The 27,509-nt window shown below is 46.4% G+C and overlaps 1 protein-coding gene across 3 annotated transcripts; it reads left to right on the top strand.

Annotated features, from left to right (window-relative positions):
* Nucleotides 1–724: 724 nt before the first annotated feature.
* Nucleotides 725–27,384, top strand: ECHDC2 (enoyl-CoA hydratase domain containing 2). 3 transcript variants are annotated; one of them, XM_065876102.1, is made up of 10 exons: nucleotides 725–857; nucleotides 14,338–14,405; nucleotides 14,476–14,563; nucleotides 17,001–17,087; nucleotides 17,971–18,063; nucleotides 19,501–19,557; nucleotides 19,771–19,958; nucleotides 24,384–24,434; nucleotides 25,856–25,903; nucleotides 26,754–27,384. In XM_065876102.1, the coding sequence occupies exons 1-10, from the start codon at nucleotides 725–727 to the stop codon at nucleotides 26,829–26,831; spliced, it is 891 nt and encodes a 296-aa protein (XP_065732174.1). In that variant the 3' UTR covers nucleotides 26,832–27,384. The 3 variants fall into 3 exon arrangements, with proteins under 3 accessions (XP_065732174.1, XP_065732183.1, XP_065732192.1); XM_065876111.1 differs by lacking the exon at nucleotides 17,971–18,063 and having other exon boundaries at nucleotides 767–857; nucleotides 26,754–26,831; XM_065876120.1 differs by lacking the exons at nucleotides 17,971–18,063; nucleotides 24,384–24,434 and having other exon boundaries at nucleotides 767–857; nucleotides 26,754–26,831.
* The last annotated feature ends 125 nt before the right edge of the window (nucleotides 27,385–27,509 follow it).

Here is a 27,509-nt window from a genome sequence, read left to right as displayed (position 1 = left end):
TCTACTAGGCTTCAGCCTCCCCTATAAAGACTTAAAGGAACACTAACATAGTTTCTAACAGCTCAAGGCCACATCCCTAGGATGACTCTAGCCCCATTTAAAGTGCCTCCCTGAGAAAACTCAAGGCTGCTGAAAGAATGTACTGTTTGTTCCAGCCAACACCTGAAGGTAGGGCTCCTGTCTCCCAGTCTCTGTGGGAGCCTAAGCTTGCATAAGCGCCAGTTAGCAAACCTAGAACGGTTTCGTGTGGACTAACCCCTTCCGCGCACTTTGTAAGTTTTACTTCTCCGACTGTACACAGTCCCCGCTCACCCACCTCCCTAATTCTTCATTCTCCCTGTAAAACTCCCAGTCACCTCTGTACAAATACAAGTTGAGTTCTGTCACGCTGGACACTTCCCTTTTGCAATAGTATATTAACGATTAAAATCTGTTCTCACTACCTTAGTGTCCGGCTTTCTTTATCTTTGACACTAGTCACTTTTATATCCGCGCTTTACAGATTGACGCTTAGAGAGGTTGGCAGCCTTGTCCAAAATCACACAGCAGAGCTGGGCTTTCTCCTACCCAGGTCTTCCTGTCTCCAAGAGCCTCAGAGAGCCGCGCCGGCCTCTCGGCCCATAGGCGGCGCGGTTTACGAAGGCCTGGGGCTGAGCGGCAAGATTTCAGCCGGAAAGGAGGGGGTGGTGGAGGGGCCGAGAGGCACCTTCCCAGACTGGTCCGAATGCTGCGCGCCCTGACCAGCGCCCTGCGCCTTCCGAGACCCCGGAGGCCCCTTGAGGCCCGTGGCTGCGCCGCCAATCTCGCGGCCGCAAACCGCGAGATCCAAGTGTGCGCTCTGGCGGGTCCAGACCAAGGTAAGTGCTCTGTCCTGGGAGGCCCGGGAGGCGGCTGGGGCGAGCGCTGGCGGGCTGTCCGAGGCCCGCCCGGCGCCTGGCACTACTGCCGGGGCGGGACCCATGACCAATGCGCCCACTGCCCCGGAGCAGACTGAAACTGATCTCGGAGACAGCAGTGAACGGTCTTGAAGAGATCTTAGTTCCCTGCCCAGGAATTGGACCTGGGTACCTGGATGAAAACCAGGAATCCTAGCCAGTAGACCACCAGCGAGCGGTTAGAGGCTAGAAGCAAAGTGGCCCTGGCTCTTTCCCCCATTTGAAAGCAAGAATGTTTCAAGGAGGCAAAAACTGTAAAAACATGTACAAAGTTTATTATTAGAGACACAGCACTACATGGGAGCGCACACAGAGAAGCAGTTTAAGTCAGAAGCTAGGCAGAAATACACAGAAAGAAAGAGTATGGGCTTCCTCTAATGAGGAGCACGGTAAAGAGGTGATTTAAATTACTTATATATGACAGTCCTTCCAGGTCTTTGTTTACATTTGGCCAATTATCTTGTTTCTTTTCCACACCTGACCTGCCCTAGGGCCCTCCCCAACACGCGTGCGCAACTTTTTGCTAAGATGGATCCCACCAGAGGCCTGTGGGTGCATGTCCACACTTATTATGGGGTGGCACCTCCTCCATTTTTGACCCCCACGGAGCCTTCCTGCCCATGTGTAGACAGGGAAGTTTTCCTTGACCTCAGGAGTGGTCATCTTATCTCTTTCTTTCAGCAGAGCTCAGCTTCTGCCACTAGCTTTGTCCTTGGATTGTCTGGGTGAGAACAAAGCTTCAGTTTTACTCCACTTGACAAACGCCAGCTGTCTGGCCCAGGGGCTTTGAGCTACCTCAAATCCCCCCTGAGAGACGTGAACCCCTAAGAAATCTTTATTGGGAGGATGAAGGGCAATGGTCTGTCTTCTGTAGCTTCTGCAGGCTGGAAAGGGGGATTGTAGACCCTACCTAGGTGGGGTCACAGAGCTCTCGCCCTACCTCACTAAGGGGTCCCAGGGCGACTTCTGTTGTTATTCCGGCAAGATCTGTTCCGAGGAGTGGCTGGAATCTCTGCGTCGCCGTCATCTTGATGTGAAACTATTGTAATCTGGAAGAGACAAACTTAACAAGTAGATTAAAAAGGCAGGAGTGGGCTTCCCTGGTGGCGCAGTGGTTGAGAGTCCACCAGCCGATGCAGGGGACACAGGTTCGTACCCCGGTCTGGGAAGATCCCACATGCTGCAGAGCGGCTGGGCCTGTGAGCCATGGCCACTGAGCCTGCGCGTCCGGAGCCTGTGCTCTGCAACGGAAGAGGCCACAACAGTGAGAGGCCCACAAACCGCAAAAAAAAAAAAAAAAAAAAAAAAAAAGGCAGGAGCCACAGTAAAAGAATTATTGTAACCAGAGGCCCAAGCAGGAGTAAGAACCAGGATACATTTGGTAGCATTCCTTTAACTGTGGTCCAGATATAGTCAGCACTTAGGTTACCCTGTCCAAAGGAATGAAGCGTTAGCATGGTCATATATCTTTTGATGTTCTCTTTTTTTTTTTTTTTTTTTGCGGTACGCGGGCCTCTCACTGTCGTGGCCTCTCCTGTTGCAGGGCACAGGCTCCGGACGCGCAGGCTCAGTGGCCATGGCTTATGGGCCCAGCCGCTCCGCGGCATATGGGATCTTCCCGGACCGGGGCACGAACCCGTGTCCCCTGCATCGGCAGGCGGACTCTCAACCACTGTGCCACCAGGGAAGCCCTTGATGTTCTCTTTTATTAGCCCAGTGTGATTGATGTAGGTGTAACAGACTCAGAAGTAGTTGGAAGAGTGACAACCTGAACATTAATAGACAAAATAGGTCTCATTTTTTTTTTTTCCGGAGAATAAGCCTGAATCCCAGTCTAGACCTGGCACTTCGAGGAGACTTGTAGCCAGTAGGTTTTAACTTTTGATGCGGTATTAACATATAAACCAAAGCAGTTGTCACCATTAATAATTTTTAGTGTTTCTCTAGGTATGAGAAGATGCAAGAACTGGGGCTTATAAAAATCCTTACCTGAAAATATCTAACTATCTGAAGGCCTGTTCTGCCAGTTTTTCGCAGAGCACAGAATGCCTGATTCCTGATCTCCACCCTGTACTCCTTTCAGGGGGTGTTGAAGGTCAACAGCTGCAGCAGCTCCTGATTTAATCTTTGTTGAGGCAGATGGCAAGTGCCAGTTTCCAGTCGGCAGGGCCCCTTCATGGCCATAAATTTGACCATGGTTTGGGGGGCATTTCATGTCCATTTTGTCCCACAGCGCTAGGTATGTTATTTCCTCCGCTGATAGGACACACAATGCGTTGTTACTGGACTAGGCCTCGTTAGTAGTACCCAAAAGTCTCTGCACCACCTGAGACTAGTCTAGTCTCTTATGGTACAGGAAAATATTCCCTCTTGTTGCTTTTTCCCATACCTAGAGTTACACCGTTACAATCATTGATCTTATATGGGACTATCATTTTATCAGAGGCTCAGTCACATATTTGGTAATGTAAGAAATAACAATTTTGATAAGGCTGCTCAGAACCCAACGGTCTCCAATTTCTGGAGGGACCTGGAAGAAAGAAAAGAAAAATGTTTTAATTTTACCCACAGGTGTAAATTACCAAATTGTTGTAAACCATAAGTAGCTTGAGAAAAAGAGATTCTTTATATCTGAAAAACAAAGATTAAAAGCAATATGTCAGACAAAAAGTAATAAAAGAATTATAATCATATTTAGCAGTTCATTTAATCCCATGTAATTAATTTTTGTTCTGAGTCCAGTTTTTCTATTAATTTTGTTAACCTTACCTGATGATTGAGAATGCTAATGACAGTGATAGTTTTTTTTTTTTTTTCTTTTTTTGCGGTACGTGGGCCTCTCACTGTTGTGGCCTCTCCCGTTGCAGAGCACAGGCTCCAGACACACAGGTTCAGCGGCCATGGCTCACAGGTCTAGCCGCTCCGCGGCATGTGGGATCTTCCCGGACCGGGACACGAACCTGTGTCCCCTGCATCAGCAGGCGGACCCTCAACCACTGCGCCACCAGGGAAGCCCCGATGGTGATAGTTTTAAGAAGTTCGTGAAGTTTTTGTTAAGGCTTGTATGATTTATCCAGTGAAGTGGGTGTCTTGACCACTGGAGATTGTAGAAAGTATACCGCAAGTGGAAAACACTTTTTCTTTTTTTTTTGGCCGCATTGGGTCTTTGTTGCTGCACATGGGCTTTCTCTAGTTGTGGTGAGCGGGGGCTACTCTTCATTGCAATGTGTGGGCTTCTCATTGCAGTGGCTTCTCTCATTGCGGAGCACAGGGTCTAGGCGTGCAGGCTTCAGCAGTTGCAGCACACAAACTCAGTAGTTGCGGCATGCGGGCTCTAGAGCGTGTGGACTTGTGGCGCACAGGCTTAGTTGATCCACGGCATGTGGGATCTTCCCAGACCAGGGATCAAACCCGTATCCCCTGCATTGGCAGGCGGATTCTTAACCACTGTACCACCAGGGAAGACCCAGAAAACACATTTTTAATCTTTTATTTTTTTCATTGTGAGGGCATTAACCCTCCAGCCAAGGAAGGCTTTAACCCATCAAATTAAAAAATGAGGGTTGTCAGGGAGCCGGGAAGAGCCAAGCGGCCATCTTGGGTTTCCCATAGCCCTGTTTAATTTACAGTCATTGTTTATCCATTTTATTTATTTATTTTTTAATAAATTTATTTTATTTTTGGCTGCATTGGGTCTTCGTTGCTGGGCACAGGCTTTCTCTAGTTGCAGTGAGTGGGGGCTACTCTTCGTTGCTGAGCGCGGGCTTCTCATTGCGGTGGCTTCTCTTTGTTGTGGAGCAGGGGCTCTAGGCACACAGGCTCAGTAGTTGTGGCTTGCAGGCTCTAGAGCACAGGCTCAGTAGTTGTGGCGCACAGGCTTAGCTGTTCTGCAGCATGTGGGATCTTCCCGGACCAGGGCTCGAACCCGTGTCCCCCACATTGTCAGGCAGATTCTTAACCACTGCACCACCAAGGAAGCCCCTGTTTATCCATTTTAAATTCTCTGACTTAGGAGTAGACCACTGCCATAAGTGGTCTAGGACCATTGGCAAAAGTCTGACAATGAGGGGTTAATCTTTGTAGAAGCAGAATGAACTTTATCTACATGTGCCATAATCTTCACAGATCATTGTGAAATAATATTTACTTTAACAAAGTAACAAAAGATTTTAAAAACAAATATAAATCACTTAAATGCAAAGAAATTCACACAGTCTATTATCAAAAGCAGCATTCCAAGAAAACTTTGTTCTCTTTTTATTTATTTATTTATTTATTTTTAGCTGTGTTGGGTCTTTGTTGCTGCGAGCAGGGGCTACTCTTCATTGTGCACGGGCTTCAGTAGTTGCAGCACGCGGGCTCAGTAGTTGTGGCACACAGGCTTAGTTGCTCAGCGGCATGTGGGATCTTCCTGGACCAGGGCTTGAACTCATGTTCCCTGCAATGGCAGACAGATTATTACCCACTGCGCCACCAGGGAAGCCCAAAACTTTGTTCTCTTAACAGAGAGAGAGAACCAAATTTCAACTGGTACCAGCTTACTGTTAATCACAAAATTTATTTACCTAATTAAATTTAATCTAGTCTTAGTCAGTCTTAACAACATACAAAATTCTATTCTCAAAGTTCCTTTTTCGCAAACCTTTTATCACCCCTTGGATCCATATTAACTTGTCCCATTTTTTCCCATCCATAAACAATCAGCTCTAGGACAAAATTATTTTCCTCTTTTTTTTTTTAACAACAAAAACAACAACAAAATATCTCCAGTCTTTATATATTTACTTGCTGACAACAAATATCCTACTTGCTTTACACACTGAAATGCTTCCCTTGTCACTTTAGTAGCTTTGATTACATATTATAATTTTTAACCCTTAAAAAAATCTTAACTTCTAGTGAAAAGCAAGAAGAAAGCAATTGTGAACTGCTTGTCATATTGGCATTCTCTGATGAGCAAACTTAAGAGCATATTGATTGAGCACTGTTGGGTTTTGTTTATTCGGTTGGTTGGTTTTATTTGGTTTTGCTTCTGTTTGGGGGTAGTTTTATTTGCGGGGGTGGTGCTGGGGGCCAGTGGTTGAACTTTGCATTCAGTGGTGTTATTCACACTCCACAGTCTGCTGCCTGTTACCATCAGGGCAAGGTCCTTCTCTTGTCTTTACTTTCTCCCCAGTCCAACCCCTCTAACCTTCCCTGCACTTTATGTAGCATTGTTTGTGTCCGAGTTTTAATTTACACAGAAGGCACTATTCTAGACATCTCATGTTTCTTCCTTTTTCCCACTTGATACTATGGTTTGAAGAGCTGCTTTGCCATTTAATCTGTTCCTTGCTCCCTGCTGTTGTATACTACTCCCTAGTGTGCATCCCCCACTTTTGATGGACATGTAGGGGCTTCCAGTGTCCGATTACATCACTTGGTGAGAATTCTCTGGCCATGTGGGATTGCTGGTGTTAGACAATACCCCTTACTCTCATGCTTAGTTCACTGCCAAACTGGTAATGGCGCTTGCCTTGAAATAATTATAGTTATTCTCCCAACTTTACAGATTAAGAACCTGAGGAATAGAGAGGTTAAGCAAGTTGAACCAGCTCTGATTTCAAAACCTGTGTTCTCAACTATTAGGTCATCACTACCTCTTCTGGTAATTCAGTGACTCAAAACACAGACTTGTACATTAGTTAAAAAATTACCACGGGTCATAGACCTTAGGGCTCACTTGTAAAAAAAGGGAATTTTTTATCCACAAATAACAAGCATCAGGAGATGAAGCCTCTGCCCCTGCCAGAGGGCATATGGAAGGAATGAGATAAGGAAATCGAGGAGAAGCAGTGGAGGAGGCATGAGGAGGGGACCCACACACAGGAGAACCACCCCACCAACCCACACACAGGAGAACCACCCAACCACCCCATTAGAAGCCACCCGTTCTGCCTTCCACTTGGCATGATGTCACCAGAGCATAGTCACGTTGTGCCTGTTGTCCTTGAAAATGGGATTGTTAACCCACTCTTGGTTAACTCTTGTTAACCACTCTTCACTCTTCCTTATGGCTCTACTCCAGCTCCTTAGCTGGATGTTCAAGTTTCTCCACCACAACCTGACATTGTCACCTTATCTCTTCTACCCATGTGTTTGTTCATTTCAAGCTGTCCGACCTCAGTGTTTTGTTCTAACTCTGCCCCTGACTTGGGTCCTCTTCTTTCCTCTCTACCTTTGTAAATCCTTCTGGAATTACACCCCCCCACCATTTTCCTTTTATATCCCTTGTGTCTGGACTTGTCTCCCTCATCAGTTGTTAGCTCTTTGAGAGTGAGAATTGCTAGCTGGGTCCAACTATTAACTTTGGCAAATTCTCTTCTTTTCTGGGCCTCAGTTTCCCCTTCTATATAGTAAGGGATTGTTAAACCAATTGGTCTCTATACTATCTTCCAGTAGTTTCTGTTGACTCCCACCCACATCACCTGGTGATTCAGACCATCCCGTCAGATGTGACTCTAGGTCATCTGCTAAGGAAATCAAATCATCAGCCAGTGGTATGGGGGGGTTCTGGTAAGAGTAGAGAGGGTGCAGTGCACTACTGGGGCCCAGCAAGGTCAAGGTTCCCAGAATAGGGGCTCAACTAAGAAGTCAGGGACCATGGCTGAGTCCTCTCTATTTCTCTGGGGCCTGGCATGTGGTAGTACAACTTGCACATTGTCAGGTGAACGAATTAAAGCCAAAGACACCCTGTCTGGCTCCTCAGGGCTCCCAGCTTAGATTTCTCAGCTCATATGGGGCCCTAGACTTTCCCCAGCTTCTGTGCATCTTCCCCACTCACAATACCCACAAACTATGTTTAAGCACTTGTGGGCATTATCTCTTTTAATCTTCATTACAACCTTTTTAGCATTTCTATTTACAGATCGGGAAAGTGAAGGTCAGAAGGGTAAAGTAATTTGCCCAAGGCCATGAAGCTGGTATGTGACTGAGCTGTGACTTGAGCCAAGCACCACATTTACATTCTGAAAGAGGGAAATAGAGATGAAATGTGGGAGAGAGTCAGCCAGAGAAAAAGGAAAGACAGAACAGGAAAGCAAAGAGAAGAGAGGAAAGTTTCTGTCAATCCCAAGACGTCATGACTGTATTAGTTTTCTATTGCCATGTAACAAATTACCACAGACTCTATGCTTAAAATAACACACATTTATTTTCTCATAGTTTCCGTAGGTCAGAAGTCCAGGCACAATTTAGCTGGGTTCTCTGCTTCAGGGTTTTAGCAGGCTGCAATCCAGGAGCTGCTGGGGGTTGTGGTATCATCATAGGCTCAACTGGGGAGAAGTCTGCTTCCAAGTTCCTCACGCTGTTGGCAGAATTCATCTCCTGTGGTTGTAGTACTGATGTCCTGTTTTCTCGCTCTTGGCCAGGGGGCCACTCTTAGCTCCTAGAGGCTGACCACAGTACCTTGCCACACAACCCTCTCCATAGGTCCACTAGTTTCTCTAGTGTATGCTAGTAATATAGAGTCTTATATACATCATAACCTAATCACAGAAGTAACATCTCATTACCTTTGCCATATAATTAGACCTAATCTTACAAGTGATATTTTATGACCTTACCTGGATTTTCTTGGTTAGAAGCGATTCACAGGTCCTGTCCACATTCAAGGGAAGGGAATTATGCAGGATGTGAACATGGGGGCCACTCTAAGGTCTGTCTTCTCCTCAACCCTTCTGATGTGGTTTCTCTGTATCCACCAGTTTCCCTTCCTCAAAGTTGCAGCATTTTCTCATCTGGAGAGGATCTTTGGGACATCTGAGTTCCTCGGTGGGACCTCCAGGCCTGCTGGGCTCAAAGAACTCTATGGGGGCTTCCCTGGTGGCGCAGTGGTTGAGAGTCCGCCTGCCGATGCAGGGGACACGGCTTCGTGCCCCGGTCTGGGAAGATCCCACATGCCGCGGAGCCTGCGCGTCTGGAGCCTGTGCTCCGCAACGGGAGAGGCCACAACAGTGAGAGGCTCGCGTACCGCAAAAAAAAAAAAAAAAAAAAAAGAACTCTATGAAGGTTTCTGGGGAGGCTAAAGAAGCCCACCTAGCCTGCATATTACGGTTCTCTGTCCTGGACCACAGTTCTCTAACTGTGGCTGGAAACCCTGTCCCTTGAGAGCCCTGAAACTTTCATTGGCCCTTCTCTGTGTCTCAGATCAACTCACACTGAGAATGCCATCTTAATAAATCCTGTTTGTTCTTCAAAGCTAAACACGCTGAGAGAAAATAATAAGGGGGCTTTGAAGCCCAGAGGATTGGTAAACACTACTCTAGTCCATCCTGACACTTTACAGGATGGGAAACGGCCAAGAAGGCATAAGAGTATTTGAGCCCCTGCCCAGAGCTGTTCTCTCTTCCCCACACCTGACCCAGATTTGGCAGGTGAGTTGAGGCCAGAGTGAGATGCAAGAGCCAGATTGTAGGGGGTCTTTGGGGTGGTATTAAGGATTTAGACTTAATTTTGATGAAAAGGGAAGGGAAGAATATGGTCAGATTTGGGTAAGAAAGATGACTGTGACCCAGATGAGGGAACGAAAGTGGAGGGCGAAGGGGAGGCAAGACTGAGGGCAGAGGGCCAGTTGAGGGATCCACGTAATAGAAGAAAGAGCCCACCAGGTTAGTGGCTGCAGGAAGGGATGTGGGCTGATAGGTATGAGATCTAAGAGGTTGAATTGGCCGCTTGGGAGACTAAGTAAACTTCAAGGGTGAGGAAGATGGAGGCAACATGACAGAACTCTGAGTTGATATGTCATTCGCTCACCAAAGGAGCAGGAGAAAGCGTGATCATTTCTTGACATGTTGGTCTAGATGTCAAGTGGGCAGCTGGATATTCAGGCTCCGAGCTCAGAGGAGAGCTGGCCGGGTGCGCAGGGCAGTCCTGAGTGTACAGGAGGTAGGCACGCGGGAGGCGTGAAGGAGAGGGGCAGATGAGCAAGTGCAGCCCTCCTGACTCTTCTGCCTTGCCTCACGCACGCTGCTCTCCCTTTGCTCTGAACTCCGCCAGTTCTGGAAGACACTAAAAGGTGGCACAATGTCCCCCCCCAAAAAAAAAATATGCCACATTGGTATAGGGATTTTTTTTTTTTTTGAGCTAAAGGCACTTGAAAAAAACAGCAGATGCAAGAAGGGCATTCTAATCTCCCCTTTGCTTACTGAAAACAGGAGATAAAAACTCCCATGTGAAAGATGCCCTCCCTGAACCTGGAGAAAAGAAACATTCTTCAACAGGGAGTTGAAGCCAAGAGAATTCTGTACAAACAGGCCTTATCTTCCTTTAGCCTCCCACATAGTTAGCTCTTCCACAACTGATATTCCTTCTTCAGCCTACTATAAAAGCATGTAGGTTCTACCGTTTCTGGGGGTTTTCATTTCCTTTTGAGGGTTCTCATGTTACGTAAAACTTATACATATTTGTGTGCTTTTCTCCTCTTAATCTGTTTTATGTTGGTTTAATTCTCAGGCCCAGCCAAAAAACATTAAGAGGCCCAGCTCTACAAACCCTATAGTACCCTGCTCTGCTATACTCAGGGCCCTCATCTGTACCACTCCCTCTGTCTGAAATGGGCTTTTCCCCACCAACACACGCGCGCGCACACACACACACACACACACACACACACACACACACACTTTTGCCTGGTTGACTCCCATTCGTTCCTCAGCTCTCAGCTGAAAGGTCATTTCTTCCTCTGGGACGTCACTGCTCACCTTCTACATTAGGGGCCCCCTCTGCCCACTCTATACCACTCACCTCCTTGTCCTTTTTCCCTCCATGTTCTCATCACAAATAGTAATTACTGGTTGAATGTCTGTCTCCTCTGTAGACTGTAAGATCTAAGAGGAGAGGGACTGGGTCTGCTCTGGCCTCTGACATCAGTGTCTGGTACAGAGGCCAACGTGTTAAATTCGTAATTGTACAAATGACTGAATAAAGAGATCTTGGATTGACCTTTCAGGAACTTCAACATTAAAAAATTGAGTACTCTCATAGAGAACAGACTTGTGATTGCCAAGGGGGAGGTGGGGGAGGGGGAGGGATGGATTGGGAGTTTGGGGTTAGCAGATGCAAACTATTATATATAGAATGGATAAACAAGGCCCTACTGTATAGCACAGGGAAATATATTCAATATCCTGTGATAAAACATAATGGAAAAGAGTAGGAAAAAGAATATATATATACACACACACACACACACACACATATATATATCTGAATCACTTTGCTGTACAGTAGAAATTAACACATTGTAAATCAACTATACTTCAATAATTTTTTTTAAAAATTGAGTAGTCTCTTAGTAGTATTTTTCCCATCATACCTCACTCTTCAAATGAAAATTTTTACCTATTCTCACCTTGCTCAAATGCTTCCATCTATGAGCTGCCATCTGTAATCCTATAGTACTTCATGTACTTACTTTACTTATGACCTTATGTTATCATTTACTTGTATTAGGCTGTAAGCACCTTGAAGACAGGGGCTGTTACATAACTTATAACTCCCACAATTTATTATGTATCATAGTTGTTCAATAGATATGTAAGGGGTTTTTTTCATTGCCAATACTTGGTTTTTATTTTCAGTCTTCTTAGTTTTAGTCGTTGTACTGGGTGCTATGCTTTTCTTAAACTTTTATTTATTTGATACTAATAAAATTAAACATCTTTTCATGTGCTTATTGGCCATTTGTATGTCTTCTTTCTTTCATGGAGTTACCTTTTTGTAAGAGTTGGGGCTTTTTGTGTGTGTGTGGTACGCGGGCCTCTCACTGTTGTGGCCTCTCCCGTTGTGGAGCACAGGCTCCGGACGTGCAGCCTCAGCAGCCATGGCTCACGGGCCCAGCCGCTCCTCGGCATGTGGGATCTTCCCGGACCAGGGCACGAACCCGTGTCCCCTGCGGACTCTCAACCACTGCGCCACCATGAAAGCCCGAGTTGGGGCTTTTTAATTGAAATATAATTGACATATTAGTTTCAGATGTACAACAAAATTCGTTATTTGTATACATTGTGAAATAATCACCAAAGTCAAGATCCATCACCACACATAGTTACATTTTTTTGTATGTGATGGGAACTGTTCTTTTTTAAGTAATTTTACTTTATTTATTTTTGGCTGCATTGGGTCTTCGTTGCTGCGCACGGGCTTTCTCTCTAGTTGCAGCGAGCGAGGGCTACTCTTCGTTGCGGTGCATGGGCTTCTCATTGCGGTGGCTTCTCTTGTTGTGGAGCACCGGCTCTAGGCACACGGGCTTCAGTAGTTGAGGTACACAGGCTCAGTAGTTGTGGCTCACGGGCTCTAGAGCGCAGGCTCAGTAGTTGTGGTGCACAGACTTAGTTGCTCCACAGCATGTGGGATCTTCCCGATCAGGGTTCAAACCCGTGTCCCCTGCATTGGCAGGTGGATTCTTAACCACTGCGCCACCAGGGAAGTCCTGTGATGGGAACTTTTAAGATGTACTCTCTTAGCAACTTTCAAATATACAATATTGTTAACTAAAGTCACATGCTGTACATTACATTCCCAGGACTTACTTATTATAGATATATGTTGAATAAATGAATTAAGAATTTTTAAATTGGGTAGAAGAAAACCTAGAAGAGTGCGGAGGCATCATCTGAGAGGTAGGAGGAAGACCAGGAGAACATGGGGCCACAAGGCAGATATATGTTACTACACATCTGTCAAAACCCACTGGATGTACAACACTAAGAGTGAACCCTAATGTAAACTATGGATGTTGGGTGATAATGACGTTTCCATGTAGGTTAATCTTTTGTAACAAATATCCCACTCTGGTGGGGATGTTAATAGTGGGGGAGACCATGCATGTGCAGTGGGCAGGGGATTTATGGGAAATCTCCACATTTTCCACTCCATTTTCCTGTGAACCTAAACTGCTCTGAAAAAACTAAATCTATTAAAAAAAAAAAAAGCCAAGGCAGAAAATGTTCAAGGAAGAGCATGTGTATTGTCAGCAGAGTTAGCCGTTGCGGAGCCTGGGACCAGGATGGAAACATGTCCCTTGGTTAGTGATGTGGTTACATTGGTCACTTTGGTAAGAATGGTTTCTGCTGAGTGACGGGGTGGGAGCTAGATTGGAGAAGGCTTAAGTGAATGCAAGGCAAGAAAGTGATTGAGTACAGAAAACCCTTTCAAGAAGCTTGACTGTTGTGGGTGAAAGAATATCACACGGGTAGGGCAAACGTTATTCTCTTGCCAAAGGGGATGGAATGTGAGTGTGCTCAAGCCTCTGGATTAGTTGCTAAATTCCTGTGACAGAGGAACCTGGTCACTTGCCCCATGAGTGTCCAATCAGTGAATTCCACGCTGCAGGACACCTTACAGGTCAAATGCCCCAGGTTCTTTAATAAATAACTTCTGGTTTTTTCCTTATTGTTATTTATTTTTATTTTTATTTTTGGCTGCATCGGGTCTTAGCTGTGGCACCCGGGATCTTCATTGCGGCGTGGGCTCTTCGTTGTGGTGCACAGACTTCTCTCTAGTTGTGGCGCGAGGGTTTTCTCTCAAGTTGTGGTGCGAAGGCTCCAGGGCGTGTGGGCTCTGTAGTTTGGGGCACGCAGGCTCTCTGGTTGAGGCTCGCAAGCTCAGTAGTTGTGGCATGCTGGCTTAGTTGCCCCGTGGCATGTGGGATCTTAGTTCCCCGACCAGGGATTGAACCCGTGTCACCTGAATTGGAAGGCGGATTCTCTACCACTGGACCACCAGGGAAGTCCCAACAAACAACTTTTGAGGGAAAGACAGGACTAAAGGCAGAACCTGAGGATTTTAACAAGCTTTTAAAAGACATATCACTATTTTTGAAAATGAGCAAGTCTGAAGTCTAGAGATGCACATCTGTGTGATAAAACTAAAGAAATGCATGGAAGTGATCACCATAAAAGTCAAGAGAGTTGTTACTTTTGGGGGGAGGAGGGAACAATGAACGAGTCAGAGCACACGAGGTTGTTTCTGGGTGGTGATATTATTATAACTCATTCAGCTCAAGAGGAAGAAGTCCGGCTATGGAGAAGAGAATAATGGAGAGATACGTGAAATTGAAGAAGGGGTGTGTGGTGTGTGTGTGTCTCACAATGGCAGAAGCAGGCAGGAACCACTGTGGCAGTCATTCTTGTCCCTCTCCCCATGTTGCTCCAAGGTTCACAAGCCCTTCTACTTCTTCTGTGAGGCAAAAAGGGCAAGAGTTATTCTCCCCATTTTATGGTTGGGAAAACTGAGGCCTGGGTGTGTGAGACTTGCCCCAAGTTACACTGCTCATCGAGGGTGGAGGCTGCCCAGATCCCGGGCCCCAGCCCAGGAGTGAGCAGGGCAGGTGGCTCACCCAAGGCTGTCCTGTCCCCTGCAGGAATCACTGAGATTTTGATGAACAGACCAAGCGCCCGCAATGCCCTGGGGAACGTCTTCGTTAGTGAGGTGAGAAAGGGTGGGCACAAGGGTGGGCTGGGGCTGGGTTGGGAGCTATCTGATGGAGTCTTCTCTGCAGCTGCTGGAAGCTCTGGCCCAACTGCGGGAGGACCGGCAAGTGCGTGTCCTGATCTTCAGAAGTGGAGTGAAGGGTGTATTCTGTGCAGGTGGGTTTCCTTTCCAGCCTCTATGCCGCGGCTCAGCAGGGCTCCCCCCGGCCTGCAGGGCATTTGTGGGGGGTGGGGTCCTTAGGTCAGCTCCAGCACAGGACTCATTATTCCCATTTTAGAGATGTGAACTCGGCGGTAAAATTCCTTGCCTAGGGTTACACAGATAGTAAGAATTCAGTTTGAACTTGGCTTCTCTGACCCCCAAATCCTTGTTCTTCCTGCTGCACCACGCACTGTTCTGACCCTTCACTGAGGAAATAAGGAAGCTGAGTCCAAAGACATTCACAAGGTCTGTGGCCAAGATGGGACTCTGTGCCCCTTTACCCCCTACAAGATCTCAGTCCGTCAAAAAAACTCTTCAATGTCTCTGCACCATTTGGTCCTTGCCACGCACTTCATTTCAAAGATGAGAAATGCCGCATCCCAGGCCCACAACAAGCAAATGAATGAGAGCTGAGCTGAGCTAAGAACTGGCACTGGGGAGGCGGGAAGAGGCTGTGGAAGGCTAGGGTGGGAGGAGCGTGATGCTTAGGAGTTTGCATGGAGATTTGGCTCAGTCTCTAGGTCTCAGCTGTCCAGATCACGGCGACCAGCTCAGGGTCTGCCATGGCAGGTTAAGTATGTGGACCAGTCTGCCTGACCCCGCTGCCCTGGCTGAGGCCCTCCTCCTCCCCTGGCCTCTTCCTCTGGCTCCACCTCTGTCTCACCTCTTCTATCATGGTCACTTCATGCCCCTGTTAGCCCCACTCCTCACTATCCCAGCTAAGGACAGGGAAGTAGGAGAGCTGCAGGAGGTCTGAGTCTGCCCCTGACTTGCTCTGGAATCCTGGGCTAGTCCCTGTCCCTCTCTGGGCCTCAGTTTCCCCATCTCTCACTGAGGGGCTGGAACTAATCAAAGACTTCCAAGGGCTCTCCCAACTGACTTTCGGATAATCTAAGACTTGCGAAGACTATATTCACCCCTTACTCCCGCCTCAGGCCCCTGCCATCTGGCCTTTGATGACGCCTCCATTGTCACTACTCTCACCAAGGTCCCTGCCCACCTCCATGCCACTGGGCCCTGCACTCAGTTCTCATCTTACTTGACCTCTCAGCCTCCTTGGACCCCACCAACCCCTTCTAAAAAAAATAATTATACAGTGATGTATGTCAATTATTTCTCAATAAAACTGGAAAAAAATAACAAATTTTTATTTTATTACATTTAACATAGTTTTTGAATTGTCAAATATATATATTACACAAAAATTTACACTTTAATCATTTTTAAGTGTAAAATTCAGTGGCATTAAGTACATTCAAAAGGTTATTCAACAATTACCACTGTCCATTTCCAGAAAATTTTCATCATCCCAAATAAACTTTATACCCATTAAGCAATTCCTCCCCATTCGCCCAACCCCCGGTAACCTCTGTTCTACTTTCTATCTTTACGAATTTGCCTATTCTAGGTACCTCATACAAGTGGAATCATGTATTTGTCCTTTCATGTCTGGCTTATTTCACTTAGCATAATGTCCTTCATGTTCATCCATGTTGTAGCATATTGCAGAATTTCTATCCTTTTTAAAAATGAATATTCCATTTTATATATATATAAATTTTATATATACATATTTATTTTCCACATTTATTTTGTTTATCCATCTGTTGATAGACCTGGGTTTGTTTATACCTTTAGGCTATTGTGATTAATACTGCTATGAACATTGGTGTGCAAGTTACCTGTGTGAGTCCTTGCCTTCAGTTCTTTGGGGTATACACTTAGGACTAGAATTGCTGGACCATACAGTAATCCTATGTTTAACTTTTTGAGGAGCCACCAAAATATTTTTCACAACAGCTGCATCATTTTACATTCCCACTAGCAATGCATCAGTGTTCTCCACATCCATGCCAACACTTCTTTGTTTTTGTTGTTGTTGCTTATAATCGCCATCCTAATGTGTGTAAAGGGGTATCTCATTGTGGTTTTTATTTGCATTTCCCTAATGACTAATGATGTTGAGCATCTTTTCCTGTGCTTACTGACTTATCGTCTTTGGCGAAATATCTATTCAAGTCCTTTGTCCTTTGTGGGTTTTGTTTTTGGTTTTGTTTTTAGTTGTAGGAAGTCTTTATATATCCTAGATATCAATTCCTCACCAGTTATATGATTTGCCAGTATTTTCTTCCATTCGTGGGTTGTCTTTGCTCTCTTTGATAGTGTCCTTTGATGCACAAAAGTTTTTAATTTTGATGAAATCCAGTCTATCTTTTTGTTGTTGTTGCATCTCTCCTTTTTTTGACCACCACCGCTCCCCGCCCCCGGCTTCCCTAACCGTGTTTTCCCAGTGTTTCTCTTTCCTCTCTGGCTGCTTCTCTGCAGATTTCCTTTGCTGGATCCTTTGACAGCCTGGGAGGCAGTAATGGGCTGTCACCCTTGCATCTGCAGGTGCAGACCTGAAGGAGCGGGAGCAGATGAGTGAGGCGGAGGTGGGGGTCTTTGTCCAGCGGCTCCGAGGCCTGATGAATGAGATTGGTGAGGGTCCTGGAGTGCGGAGGAGGAGGGCATTCCGGGGCCCTGCTGGTCCCAGCCTCACCCCACCTACCACTCTACTCTAAAGACAGAACAGTTTCTGTTGTGAGCTCTGTGGAGAGACAGATGATTGGGGGGGAGGGGCAGGGGCAGGGAACAAGGAATTCTACAAGGGGGAGGGTGTGACAGGGTTCAGAGGGCATTTCTCCCAGAGGGAGCCCTGGCTTCTCAGCCTTTGTGCCCTGCTGGTTATGACCCCCAACCCCTGTGCCCTCAGGGTGCAAGTCTGGCCTTTTCAGAGTCAGGTTTCACCAAGCATGCTTTCAGGCTTTGACAATGGCTATCCTTTTGCCTGGAATATCCCTCCTTGGCCATCTGAACTTTCTTTTTTTTTTTTTTTTTTTTTTTTTTTTCCTTTTTCATCAAAACATTGAACTTTCTACTCGTTCTTTAAGACCACCAGTGCCTCCTCCTCCAGGAAGCTGTCCCTGATCCATCCTCCAAGCTTCCTTTATCAGAGCACTGATTCCCTGGGTCATCATTGCCTGTTTACAGGTCTGCCTTCCCCACATCTGATTCAGTTGTGTTCCCAGCACTCAGTATGGGGCTTGGCACACAGAATGAGAAGGGAGTGCAAAAAGGCTGGTCCCAGGGAGGCCAGCAGATTACCCTGCCCATCTCCCCACTCCCGATCCCCAGCTGATCGCACAACTCTCCCCATTGGGAAAACCAACTTCTAAGGTAACCTGGCTGAGGTACCAGGTAAGGTCCCCAAACCTGGGACCAGTGAAGCCCTCTGTCCCAACCAGTTAGCTCTTCCCCTCCCTGAGACACTGTCCTGGTCCTGCCAGGGCCTCGCAGGCTGAGCGTTTCTTCATCTCCACAGCAGCCTTCCCTGCGCCCACCATTGCAGCTATGGATGGGTTTGCCTTAGGTGGAGGCCTGGAACTGGCCTTGGCCTGTGACCTCCGAGTGGCAGGTACTGGGCATGGGGAGAGGTGGGGTAGGGTGGGGAAGGAAGAGTGAAACAGGCTAATTCTGGGGATTCTGCAGTCAGCCACTGCTCTTGGCTTTCCAAGCAGCCACAGAACTAAAGGCAAGGTGGGGGACAGAGAGTTCAGGCAGCAGCTGGTTCCCCTCCTGGCCTGGCCCGACTGCGGCAGTACCCATCCTTCTCAGTCAGCTGCCCTCCGCTCAGGACTGCTCCCACCAACCCCAGAGCAACTGCTAACATGACAGCAAAAAGAACACAGAGAGGGAAGGCTGGGGGCAGAGACTAACTGTTCAACTTTCCAGTTCTGTCCAAGCCAGCTTTTTCAATCACGTTTTGAGCAAAGGTGAGCCGTGGGGGCGGTCTGTCACCTGCCCAGCTAGTCACAAACATGCCTGGGCAAGAACACTGCCCTCTGGTTCACTGGCACCCAAAAAGGTTTGCGTTACTAGTTCAGAAGAATTGAGCTTTGAAGAGTGGAGGGAGGGGAGGATGAAGATAATCGATCACTTTTTAACCTTCCTGTCTTGGTGGTTAGGTGCGCCCCTCTTGGAGGCAATCCGAGAAAGTCTGAGTGCCACCACGGTGCTACTCTCTTCCCCTCATTGCTTTCTCCCGCCACCCAGGAATAACATTTTTTTAAAATGTGTAACCCCAGGCATAGAGGGAGCTTATATCTACAGGATGCGTATCGAAGAGAAGGCATCAAAATACCAGGTCAGGTCACAGCCCCGGATCTGCTTCTCACCTGCCTATGTTTAGGGCAACTAACTTGCAGGGTTTGGTGGATAGGAGGGTGAACATCAACTCCTCCCTCCCGTACTGCATGGTTCCAGTGGCCTGTGCTGAGGGAGTTCAGGAGAAGCCTGTGTGGTGGGACACCTCAACGAGGGCTTGTCAGAGGAAGCAGAACTGGGGAAAGAGGACGTGGACCGGAATACAGGAAATTTTCAGGCTGACAAAAAGCTGGGAAAAATAACTGGTGGGAGCAGGAGTCAGCGACACTCTAGGCCAAACCTGAGCTAAGAATGCGTGAGACAGAGAATCCATTAACTTACAAATAGGTGTTGGGCACCTTCTAGGAACCCCTTCCTTGTTCCAAGCACCATTACCTCACTCGATCCTTAGCAGCTCTCTGGAGTAGGCAGAAGAGGGGTAGTCGTCTTCTTCCCACCCATGAGGCTCAGAAAGGGTAAGAGACTTGCCTGGTTGAGTAGGGGAGGTAGGATGAGTGCCTGGGCCTGCTGGCTTCCAGGCTAGGGCTCTTCCAAAGGCAGCATCTGGGGGAGTCTGGCTGTGGCCACACCACGAGGGAAGTGGCTGGCTGGAGAAGTGAGCAGAGCCCACAGGCGGTATCTCTTCTCCTTGGGGATTGGCACTGGAAGGTAGGGTTGGTTGGGGTTTCATTCTGTTTTGTTTAAGCAGCTTCCTCAGCTGTCATGGGGCTGATTGAGACCACCCGAGGACTCCTCCCAGGAGCAGGTAACCTCAACCCACAGCATCCATCCTTCTTTACCTGTTCAACTCCAGTCTATCCAGCATAATTCCCTACTTTCCTCTTTTGCCCTATGTTCTGGGCTCTGCCCTGCCAACCTGAGTTTGCTCTTCTGAGAGGTCCTGGCTGACTCCCAGCCTGGGCCTTCTCTGGCCTCCCACCTCCCATGCAGATTCACCACCCCTACTCCATTCTGGCAGGAGGGACTCAGAGGCTGCCTCGATGCCTGGGGGTGGCCCTGGCGAAGGAGCTCATCTTCACAGGCCGACGACTGAGCGGGGCCCAGGCCCAGGCTCTGGGGCTGGTGAACCATGCTGTGGCCCAGAATGAGGAGGGCAACGCCGCCTACCACCGGGCACGAGCACTGGCCCAGGAGATCCTGCCCCAGGTTTGGTGATCACCCAGCACAGGAGGGCCTGTGCCATACGGGATGCACGTGTGGAGAGGCCAGGGGGCAACGGCGTCTCGTGCAGCCACATAAGATCCATTTACCCAGATTTATAAAATTAACCCTCTTTGGAGTTTTAGCATCCATTCAGCCATCCAGTAAACGAAATCAGATTTTAAGTTAAAATAAAAATTAAGTTCTGAGGGACTGGAATAAAATAGGTTGAAAATCCTCAGAACAGCACTGTGAAACAGAACTTCCTGAGATGATGTAAACATCCTCTACCCGTGCTGTCCACTAAGGCAGCCACATTATTTAAATTAAAATTAAAATGTTAGTTTCTCAATTACACTTGCCACATTTCAAATGCCAATAGCCACATGTGGCTACTGGCTACTGTATTGGACAATACTGCATCAAAATGTCCCCAAATTGAAAAAGCAAGATTCTAAAGCAGATAAAGAACTACCAGCTCAACTTTCCGGCCGTACTACCTGGTGGAAAAGTGCCTGAAATACACCATGTAGGACGTGTTAAGCTCCATTCATTTTTTTAAATCCTCAAATAGCCTATGAGCATAGTCTCCCAAAAGGTTTAGAGACCCAGGGAGTAGGTTTAGGCCCTGCCTACATGTAATCTCCAAGTACCTGAGAGGCTCTGCTGGCTTCTCACTCCTCTAAGAGGACCCAGAGGGAGGTCCCAAGTTTCTGCAGATAGGCAAGCAGCTGAAATGGAGCTGGGTTTTGCTAATTTATAATACTGACTTAGCCCATACGGCGCATCTCATCCATCCGACACAATCCAAGGTACTTTAATAGCGTCCCAACTATTAGAACAATCCAGTTGAGCTGATTATCCCCGTTGTATCTATGCTATAACAGACCCAGAAAGGTTAAGTGACCATTCATCAAGGTCAAAGAAAGTGACTGCAATACCAGAAAGAAAAACAGTAACTGGTATTTTGGCATTAATGCTGCATAATAAAAAAACTGGTATTTTATTTTAAAGAGTGCAGAACGTGTACGATTTTTTTAAAAAACTAAATAATGCATTTCAAATACAAAAAAATACAGACGTTACAAAACGAAGTTAAAGTATAAGCCTATAAAACTGTTACCCATACTCTATCATTTTAATATTATTAACAGAGAAAAGTATTTGAATTAATCATGAAGAGTAAAAAAGAGGTATTTTATTTTGGGAAAAAAACACTGTCTTCCTTAAATAATCCTGCCTCTTTTTATAACTTTGAGGTCTTCTTTGAGGGCAGGGACTATAAAAAACTGATAGTGAATTTGGTTTAAAAGAAAGCATTTCTTTTGTCTTCTTTTTACTGATAGTTTCATCACATATAAATGGAGAGTCTGATGCTGTTAATTTTAATGCTGTCATGTTTCTGTTATAGTTGGTCAGAAAGTCTCTGAACTAATACAAAACTCTGAATCACTCAGGATAGTAGCTAATTACACTTCCACAGAGGGGGCCTATCCAGCAAGACTTGTAGACTACAGGGCTTATCTTTTTGCATAAACTAAATAACTGGGTCTTTGAGCTTATCTCAAGATGATTCAGGCTTCAGATTTTTCAGTATATTGAAATAACGGTATTCTACTAATATAATTACTAGTATTTCAGTATTTAAAAGCAGCTTTGTATACCAGAACACGAGCATACCAAAAATTAGTACTAAAATCACTAATGCAAATGCTAGGACATTTTGATGCAACCTGAAAAATGAATCTTTAACTTCCAGCTGAGTAACTGGGTGCCAAGGATGAAAGGGTTCTTGGATGGGGTGAGCACACAAAGGGTGGTGTGGTAGATGGCTGCCCTCTAGCGGACAAACTACTAAGACTAAGGAGTCAAGTGGCTGCAGAGATTAGAGGCCAGAAAAAACTGTCAATAAACACAAGGTCCACAACTTAACACTCAGATCTTCCCTTTAAATAATAAACATACCTTATCCTTTGAATATGGATTTGGCTACGTTTTCCACTTGAACAACAAAGGGATGGAACATACTGTGGCCAGTGTGACTCACTGTTCTCATTTCCAAATAACATGAAATGATCAATCATATTTCTAATAATTCATACACACACACACACAGTGCACCCTTGAACAACACAGGTTTGAACTGTGCAGGTTCACTTATACATGGATTTTTTTCAGCTAAATACGTACTACAGTACTACACGATCTGAGGTTGGTTGAGTTCGCGGATGCAGAACACTTTATAGGGAGGGCTGGCTGTAAAGTTATATGCAGATTTTCCACTGCATGGATGGTCGGTACCCGTAACCCCTCGGCTGTTCAAGGGTCAACTACATATATATATGTATATATATATATACACATACACACACACATACATACACTCAGAAACATAAATGTGTGTTTTCAACACAGTACAACATAGCTATGTAGTTTTTAATGTTCTGTGATGAGAAATCAGTAGTTAAATAACATATATTCATGACAAGCAAATCAAACAGAACAGAAGAATAAGAAGGACATAAAGTAAAAATCAAAAGTAGGGTGACCCTGTTTACCTGGGGCTGTCCAGGTTCAACGTGAAAGTCCCACGTCCTAATAACCCTTCAGTCCCTGGCACACCGGGAGAGCTGGTCACCAAAACATCGCTCAACTCCCCAATCCCTCTCCCCAGAGATGACCACTGTTAACAGTTTGCACACTCTTCCAGAAATATTCATTGTATGTACAATATAAATTATGCACATATATCTAAATGACTCTAAATTCTTTTTAGGATGGTTTAGGGGACAAGGAACACACCTTTAGAGGCTAATCCAATTCTAACAGACATTTAAAATACATGAAATTAAAATATGCATAGAAAAGAATTCAAACAGTATGGAAAAGTATAAAACAAAAAAGTGAAGTTCTCCATTCTCTTGACCCTTCTCCCCAAAGGCACATCCTACTAACACCTTTTACACAAACGGAATAATATACAAACCGGTATGCACCTTTCTCTTTTACCTACTAACTTGGAGTTTCCCATTTCAGCACATACTTATCAACCCCATTCTTTTAAACAGCTGCACACTTTTTCATTCATGGTATGGATGTGCCATCATTTAACCCGTACTCTACTGAGGAACGTCATGTTGCTTACATCTTTATGCTCCTGAAAAATAGCTGCAGTGAATAACTTTGTGCATCTTAGTGTACTTCTGGAAGTAGATGCCTACATGGAGGTACAACATGAAAGGGCATGTGCATCTAATTTGCCAGTTCTTGTCAAACTGCCCTCCCAAAGCATTGTACCAGTTTACTCTCCTACCAATTATGTATGCAAATACCTGTTTCCTAAACCTCAGCTATAATGGGCATTACCAATACTTTACAATTTACCTAGTCTGAGGTGAAAAGGAGCACCTCACTGTTCTGATTTTTAAAAGTAAAGCTGAGCATACCTTGTGCCTGTATTTCTTTTCTGTGAACTAACTTTTCATACTGTGGTGAATGTTAAAAAAACATTATACCAGCTTTTTGTTACGGAAATGCTTCTGTCACAGTATCACAAATATATTTTCCCAGTTTTTGATTTTTGTCTTTTATTTGTGGTATTTTTCACAGTCTGAAGTCCTTCATTTTTATGTAGTTAGCTTTTTTATTTATGGCCTCTATGCTAACAGACTTTTTAAATCATTCTTTTTCTGATAAAGAAAAACTTCAAATAATACAAATACAAAAACTTCAAATAATATAGGAGGCAAAAGCACTCCTTGCCTGGAAGTGGGGCTGGGGATGGAGTGCCAGGCCTGCTGTGGCACAAGCTAACTGGAAGCAAGGCCAGTGAGGCAAAGATGGCCACTTGGATGCTCTTGCAAAATGCCCCCTCAGGATTTCAACCCAGGCCTGTCAGACTCCAAAGCCCAAGTTCCTAATCTTGACCGTTTTTCACCCTACTGGGGGAAAACTTGCTTGCAGGAGAGGCTTGAGATGAGAGGGGTAGAGGAAGGGAGCAGCAGTGGGAAAGGTGACTGGGAGTCAGATCTAAGCTTCACCACCGACTCACTGGACAAACGTGGCCAAGTGCTTCACCACCCTGAGCCTCGATTAAACACGGCACCATCCTGCAAGGATGGGTAGCACCATTTGACCATTAGAGAAGTCTGTGCGTGGGAAAGTATTTGGAAAATGTTGTACATGCTGGAGGGATGGATTAAATGACAAGAACCCCAGATGGTCAGGATTGGGAGGGTCAGGGATCAGTTAGGCTTCCTCCATTATAGAAAAGGAACATCTGCTGAGAAGTAGCAGGTACTAAAACTAACGGAACTTAATACTGTCAGTAGAACAGCTGGATCTCTGTGCAGACCTCCTCCCCCACCGTGGAGCTGTGTGCCTAACTATAAGCACTGATCCCCTCCTCAACCAAGCTGCTTCTTTTCCTAGGCCCCCACTGCTGTGCGGCTGGGCAAAGTAGCCATTGACCGAGGAACAGAGGTGAGAGGGTTTGGGCTTGGAACCTGGGCCCCACTAAAGTCAGTGGGGCGGCTGGGAGGTGGTGTTTTCATGGCAAACAGATGGACAGCACAGCTGGAAAGAGCTCGGGAACTGGACTCTTCTAACAGACTTTGAGTCTGACCTCTCTCTTTGTGCCTTGCTTTTACCTACCTACAAAATGAAGTTTGGCCAGGTGATATTCCAAATGACATTTTATCCTCATCTCTCTCCCTTGGAGAGAGAAGGAAATTGAGGTTCGGAAAGGGTAAGACTTATCCAGGGTCACAGAACCAGGGAGTAACAAGAACCCAGGTCTGCGTGGCTCCCAGTCCATGTTCTCGGGTTTGTGTTGGTGGTCAGGAATGTGGCCTCGTGGACCGGGCTCAGGTGTGGTGCCTTGGCTGCAGCTAACCCATCCTAGATATCAGCTTATTCATTCACTCATCACACACTGAACCTAGACCTGAATTGGGACACAGAAATGAGTCAAATATGGTCACTGCCCCCAAGGTGGGGAGGGGGACAGACACAAATCGCTAATAAAGGGTCAAGGGCACCAAGCAGACACCCTGGAGAGGTTAGAGCTGCACTGTCCGTGTGGCTACTGGCTACGGTATTGGACAGTGCTGAGTTGGAGAATGTTTTCTAGAACTGGGGCTTAGGGTGGATGAGAATTCCAAAAAATAGGGAAAAGTGTGAGGAAAAACACAGAGGTGTATAAATAAGCACCTTGACAGAACAGGACGAAGGGACGAGTGAGACAACATAGCATGGAGGTTAGGGGCATAGGCTCTGGTGCTGGACCATCTGGGTTCAAAGACCTGCTTTTCCACATACTGTTGTGCCCTTAGACAAATCATTCCACCTTTCTATGCCTCCGATTCTTCAGCTGTATAGTAGGGAAAATAACCCCTGTTGTGAAAGGTACTCCTCTTAGTGCTTGTAAGTGGTAGTAATAGCAAGTACTGGGCAGTACAGGCTGGGAAGTTGCCAGGGGCCAAGTCATAAAGGCCTTAGTCCTCAGGGCAATGGGAAGCCAGCAAAGTTCACTAATAGGAGTGACAGGAGGCATGGGGAGGCAGCCAGATGGCAAGGAGGGAACACTGGCTGTGCAAGCACAGCTCAGGCACACCCTCCTCAGCTCTACAGGCTATGTGTAATCCTCCCCACTGTTCTCACAGCCCGCATTCGTCCCAGCACTGTTTCACCACTGTTATGAATGGTATTCCCTCTCCGGGTAGGGGATTCCTTATCATCTCATCTCTCTTCATATGGGCTGGCATACAGTAAGCCTCAATAATTCTTTGCTGGAAGAATCCATAATCAGTAAGAAGTGGTGTAGGAAGTAGGGCTAGCTGGCACCCCGTGCTGATGGGGATGGGCAAGGTCAGGCTGATCCACGCACAACTTCTTCCTTGCAGGTGGACATTGCATCAGGGATGGCCATTGAAGGGATATGCTATGCCCAGGTATGTGTCTGCCACCAGTCCTGCATGCTTGTAGCAGAGGCCGGGCCAGAGTGGGCGGCCTTAAGTACTCTATGACCACTTCAGTAGGTTCCTCCCAGCCCAGAGAGTCAGTCTTTGTGCCATTCCTTCCTCAGTTAGCCTGGGGTGATCCCAGGGGAGCCACACTGCTCCTCTCTGGGACTGTTTCCTCAGCCATCTAATGGTGGTGTATCCTGCTCTACTTGGGTGCCCAGAGAATCACAGAGGAACTTGAGAGAGAAGAATAGCAGCTTATGCGATCTCTGTACCAGTGGCTACTGTAGAGGCCAGGCTGGAGTGGGACATCAAAGCCTTGGTTTTCACCTGTAGGCTGTGTGTGTTCGATGGTGGGGCAATAAACCTGGGGCTGACCTATTTAGCCCCTCACTCCTGGGTGAGTCAAAAATATTAATCTCCAGGTTAACAAATAACGAAAATACTCCTAAACAGGGGGTCCTGGGACTTGTAGAACGTAGTGTGAACCAACTACACACCAGGATTCAAAGCCAGAGTTCTTACCGCAAAGCCTAATCTATCTTCTCTACTGAGTAGCCTCATTTCAGACTGTTGCACGAGACTGTGAGCTCTCTGGAGGCATGCAAGCTGTGTGCAAAGAGAGGCTAGTGTGACAGGCCTCGGGTGCTGAAGAGGCAGCCTGTCTTCCCCAGGAGACCAAGGAGCCATCGAGGCCCATACTGTTGCATGGCCCAACACCGGAGTCCAGAGGCAGCGAAAGACTTGGATTCTGTCCTTGTCATGCGTTGAACAAGTTTGAGCGAGTATTGGCCTCTGGTCCTGCTCCCACAGACTAATACTCTGTATGTTGTTTCAGAACATCCCGACCCGGGATCGGCTGGAAGGCATGGCTGCCTTCAGGGAGAAGCGGCCCCCTAGATTTGTTGGCGAGTGACTTCCTTTGAACCTTAAGCATGGGAGATGCACATCTTACAGGGAAGGATCCAGAAGGAAAACGTGCAGCGCGCCCGCCCTCAACATTTCACCTCTCTAGGCTTCAGTTTCCTCACAAGGACGATGATCGATATAGAATGACTGGCACGGTGCCTGGCACTAAGGTGCTGACTATGCCACCTACCGCTACCTTCGTCATTCCTCACCCAGGCTAGACAATCACTGGCGTCGGGTTGGCTTTGGAGAATACCTGTCTCTCCCTAATAGAACGATCAACTAAGGACAAAACAGACCCCTCTGGGCCTTTATATCGCTGGCACTCAAGCCTGACCTCTGCATCTCAGTTATTAGGTGCTCACCAGAGATGACAGGAGGTTGTAAGAACCAGCCCCAACTGCCCTGTTTCTTCCTCTGTACAACAGAGATAATAAGGAAACCCTGGCAGTGGTTGAATAGGCCCAGCTCTCTGCCAGTTACTCACTGTATGCCTCAGCCTCCTCATCTATAATGAAACTGTTGGGAGGACTAAACAAATAATAAAACGCCTGATGTTCAATAAACGTGAGTTATTATTCATGTACAGTGTTCTTCTAAGAACCAGATGAAATCACTGCTGTGAAAACCTTTTGTAAACTGTAACATGGCAGGCAAATCTTTGATGGAGCATTAAATAGCTTTC

Source organism: Phocoena phocoena, chromosome 1, assembly GCF_963924675.1.
Source record: "Phocoena phocoena chromosome 1, mPhoPho1.1, whole genome shotgun sequence".
In the NCBI taxonomy this organism is placed as follows: domain Eukaryota; kingdom Metazoa; phylum Chordata; class Mammalia; order Artiodactyla; family Phocoenidae; genus Phocoena; species Phocoena phocoena.
This window is presented reverse-complemented; position numbering and strand designations above follow the sequence as displayed.

Coding starts and splice junctions, on each gene's coding strand:
- ECHDC2 (XM_065876102.1), top strand. CDS start 725: ATGCTGCGCGCCCTGACCAGCGCCCTGCGCCTTCCGAGACCCCGGAGG. Junction 858..14,337: donor TCTGGCGGGTCCAGACCAAG/GTAAGTGCTCTG, acceptor TGTCCCCTGCAG/GAATCACTGAGATTTTGATG. Junction 24,435..25,855: donor CCATTGACCGAGGAACAGAG/GTGAGAGGGTTT, acceptor TCTTCCTTGCAG/GTGGACATTGCATCAGGGAT.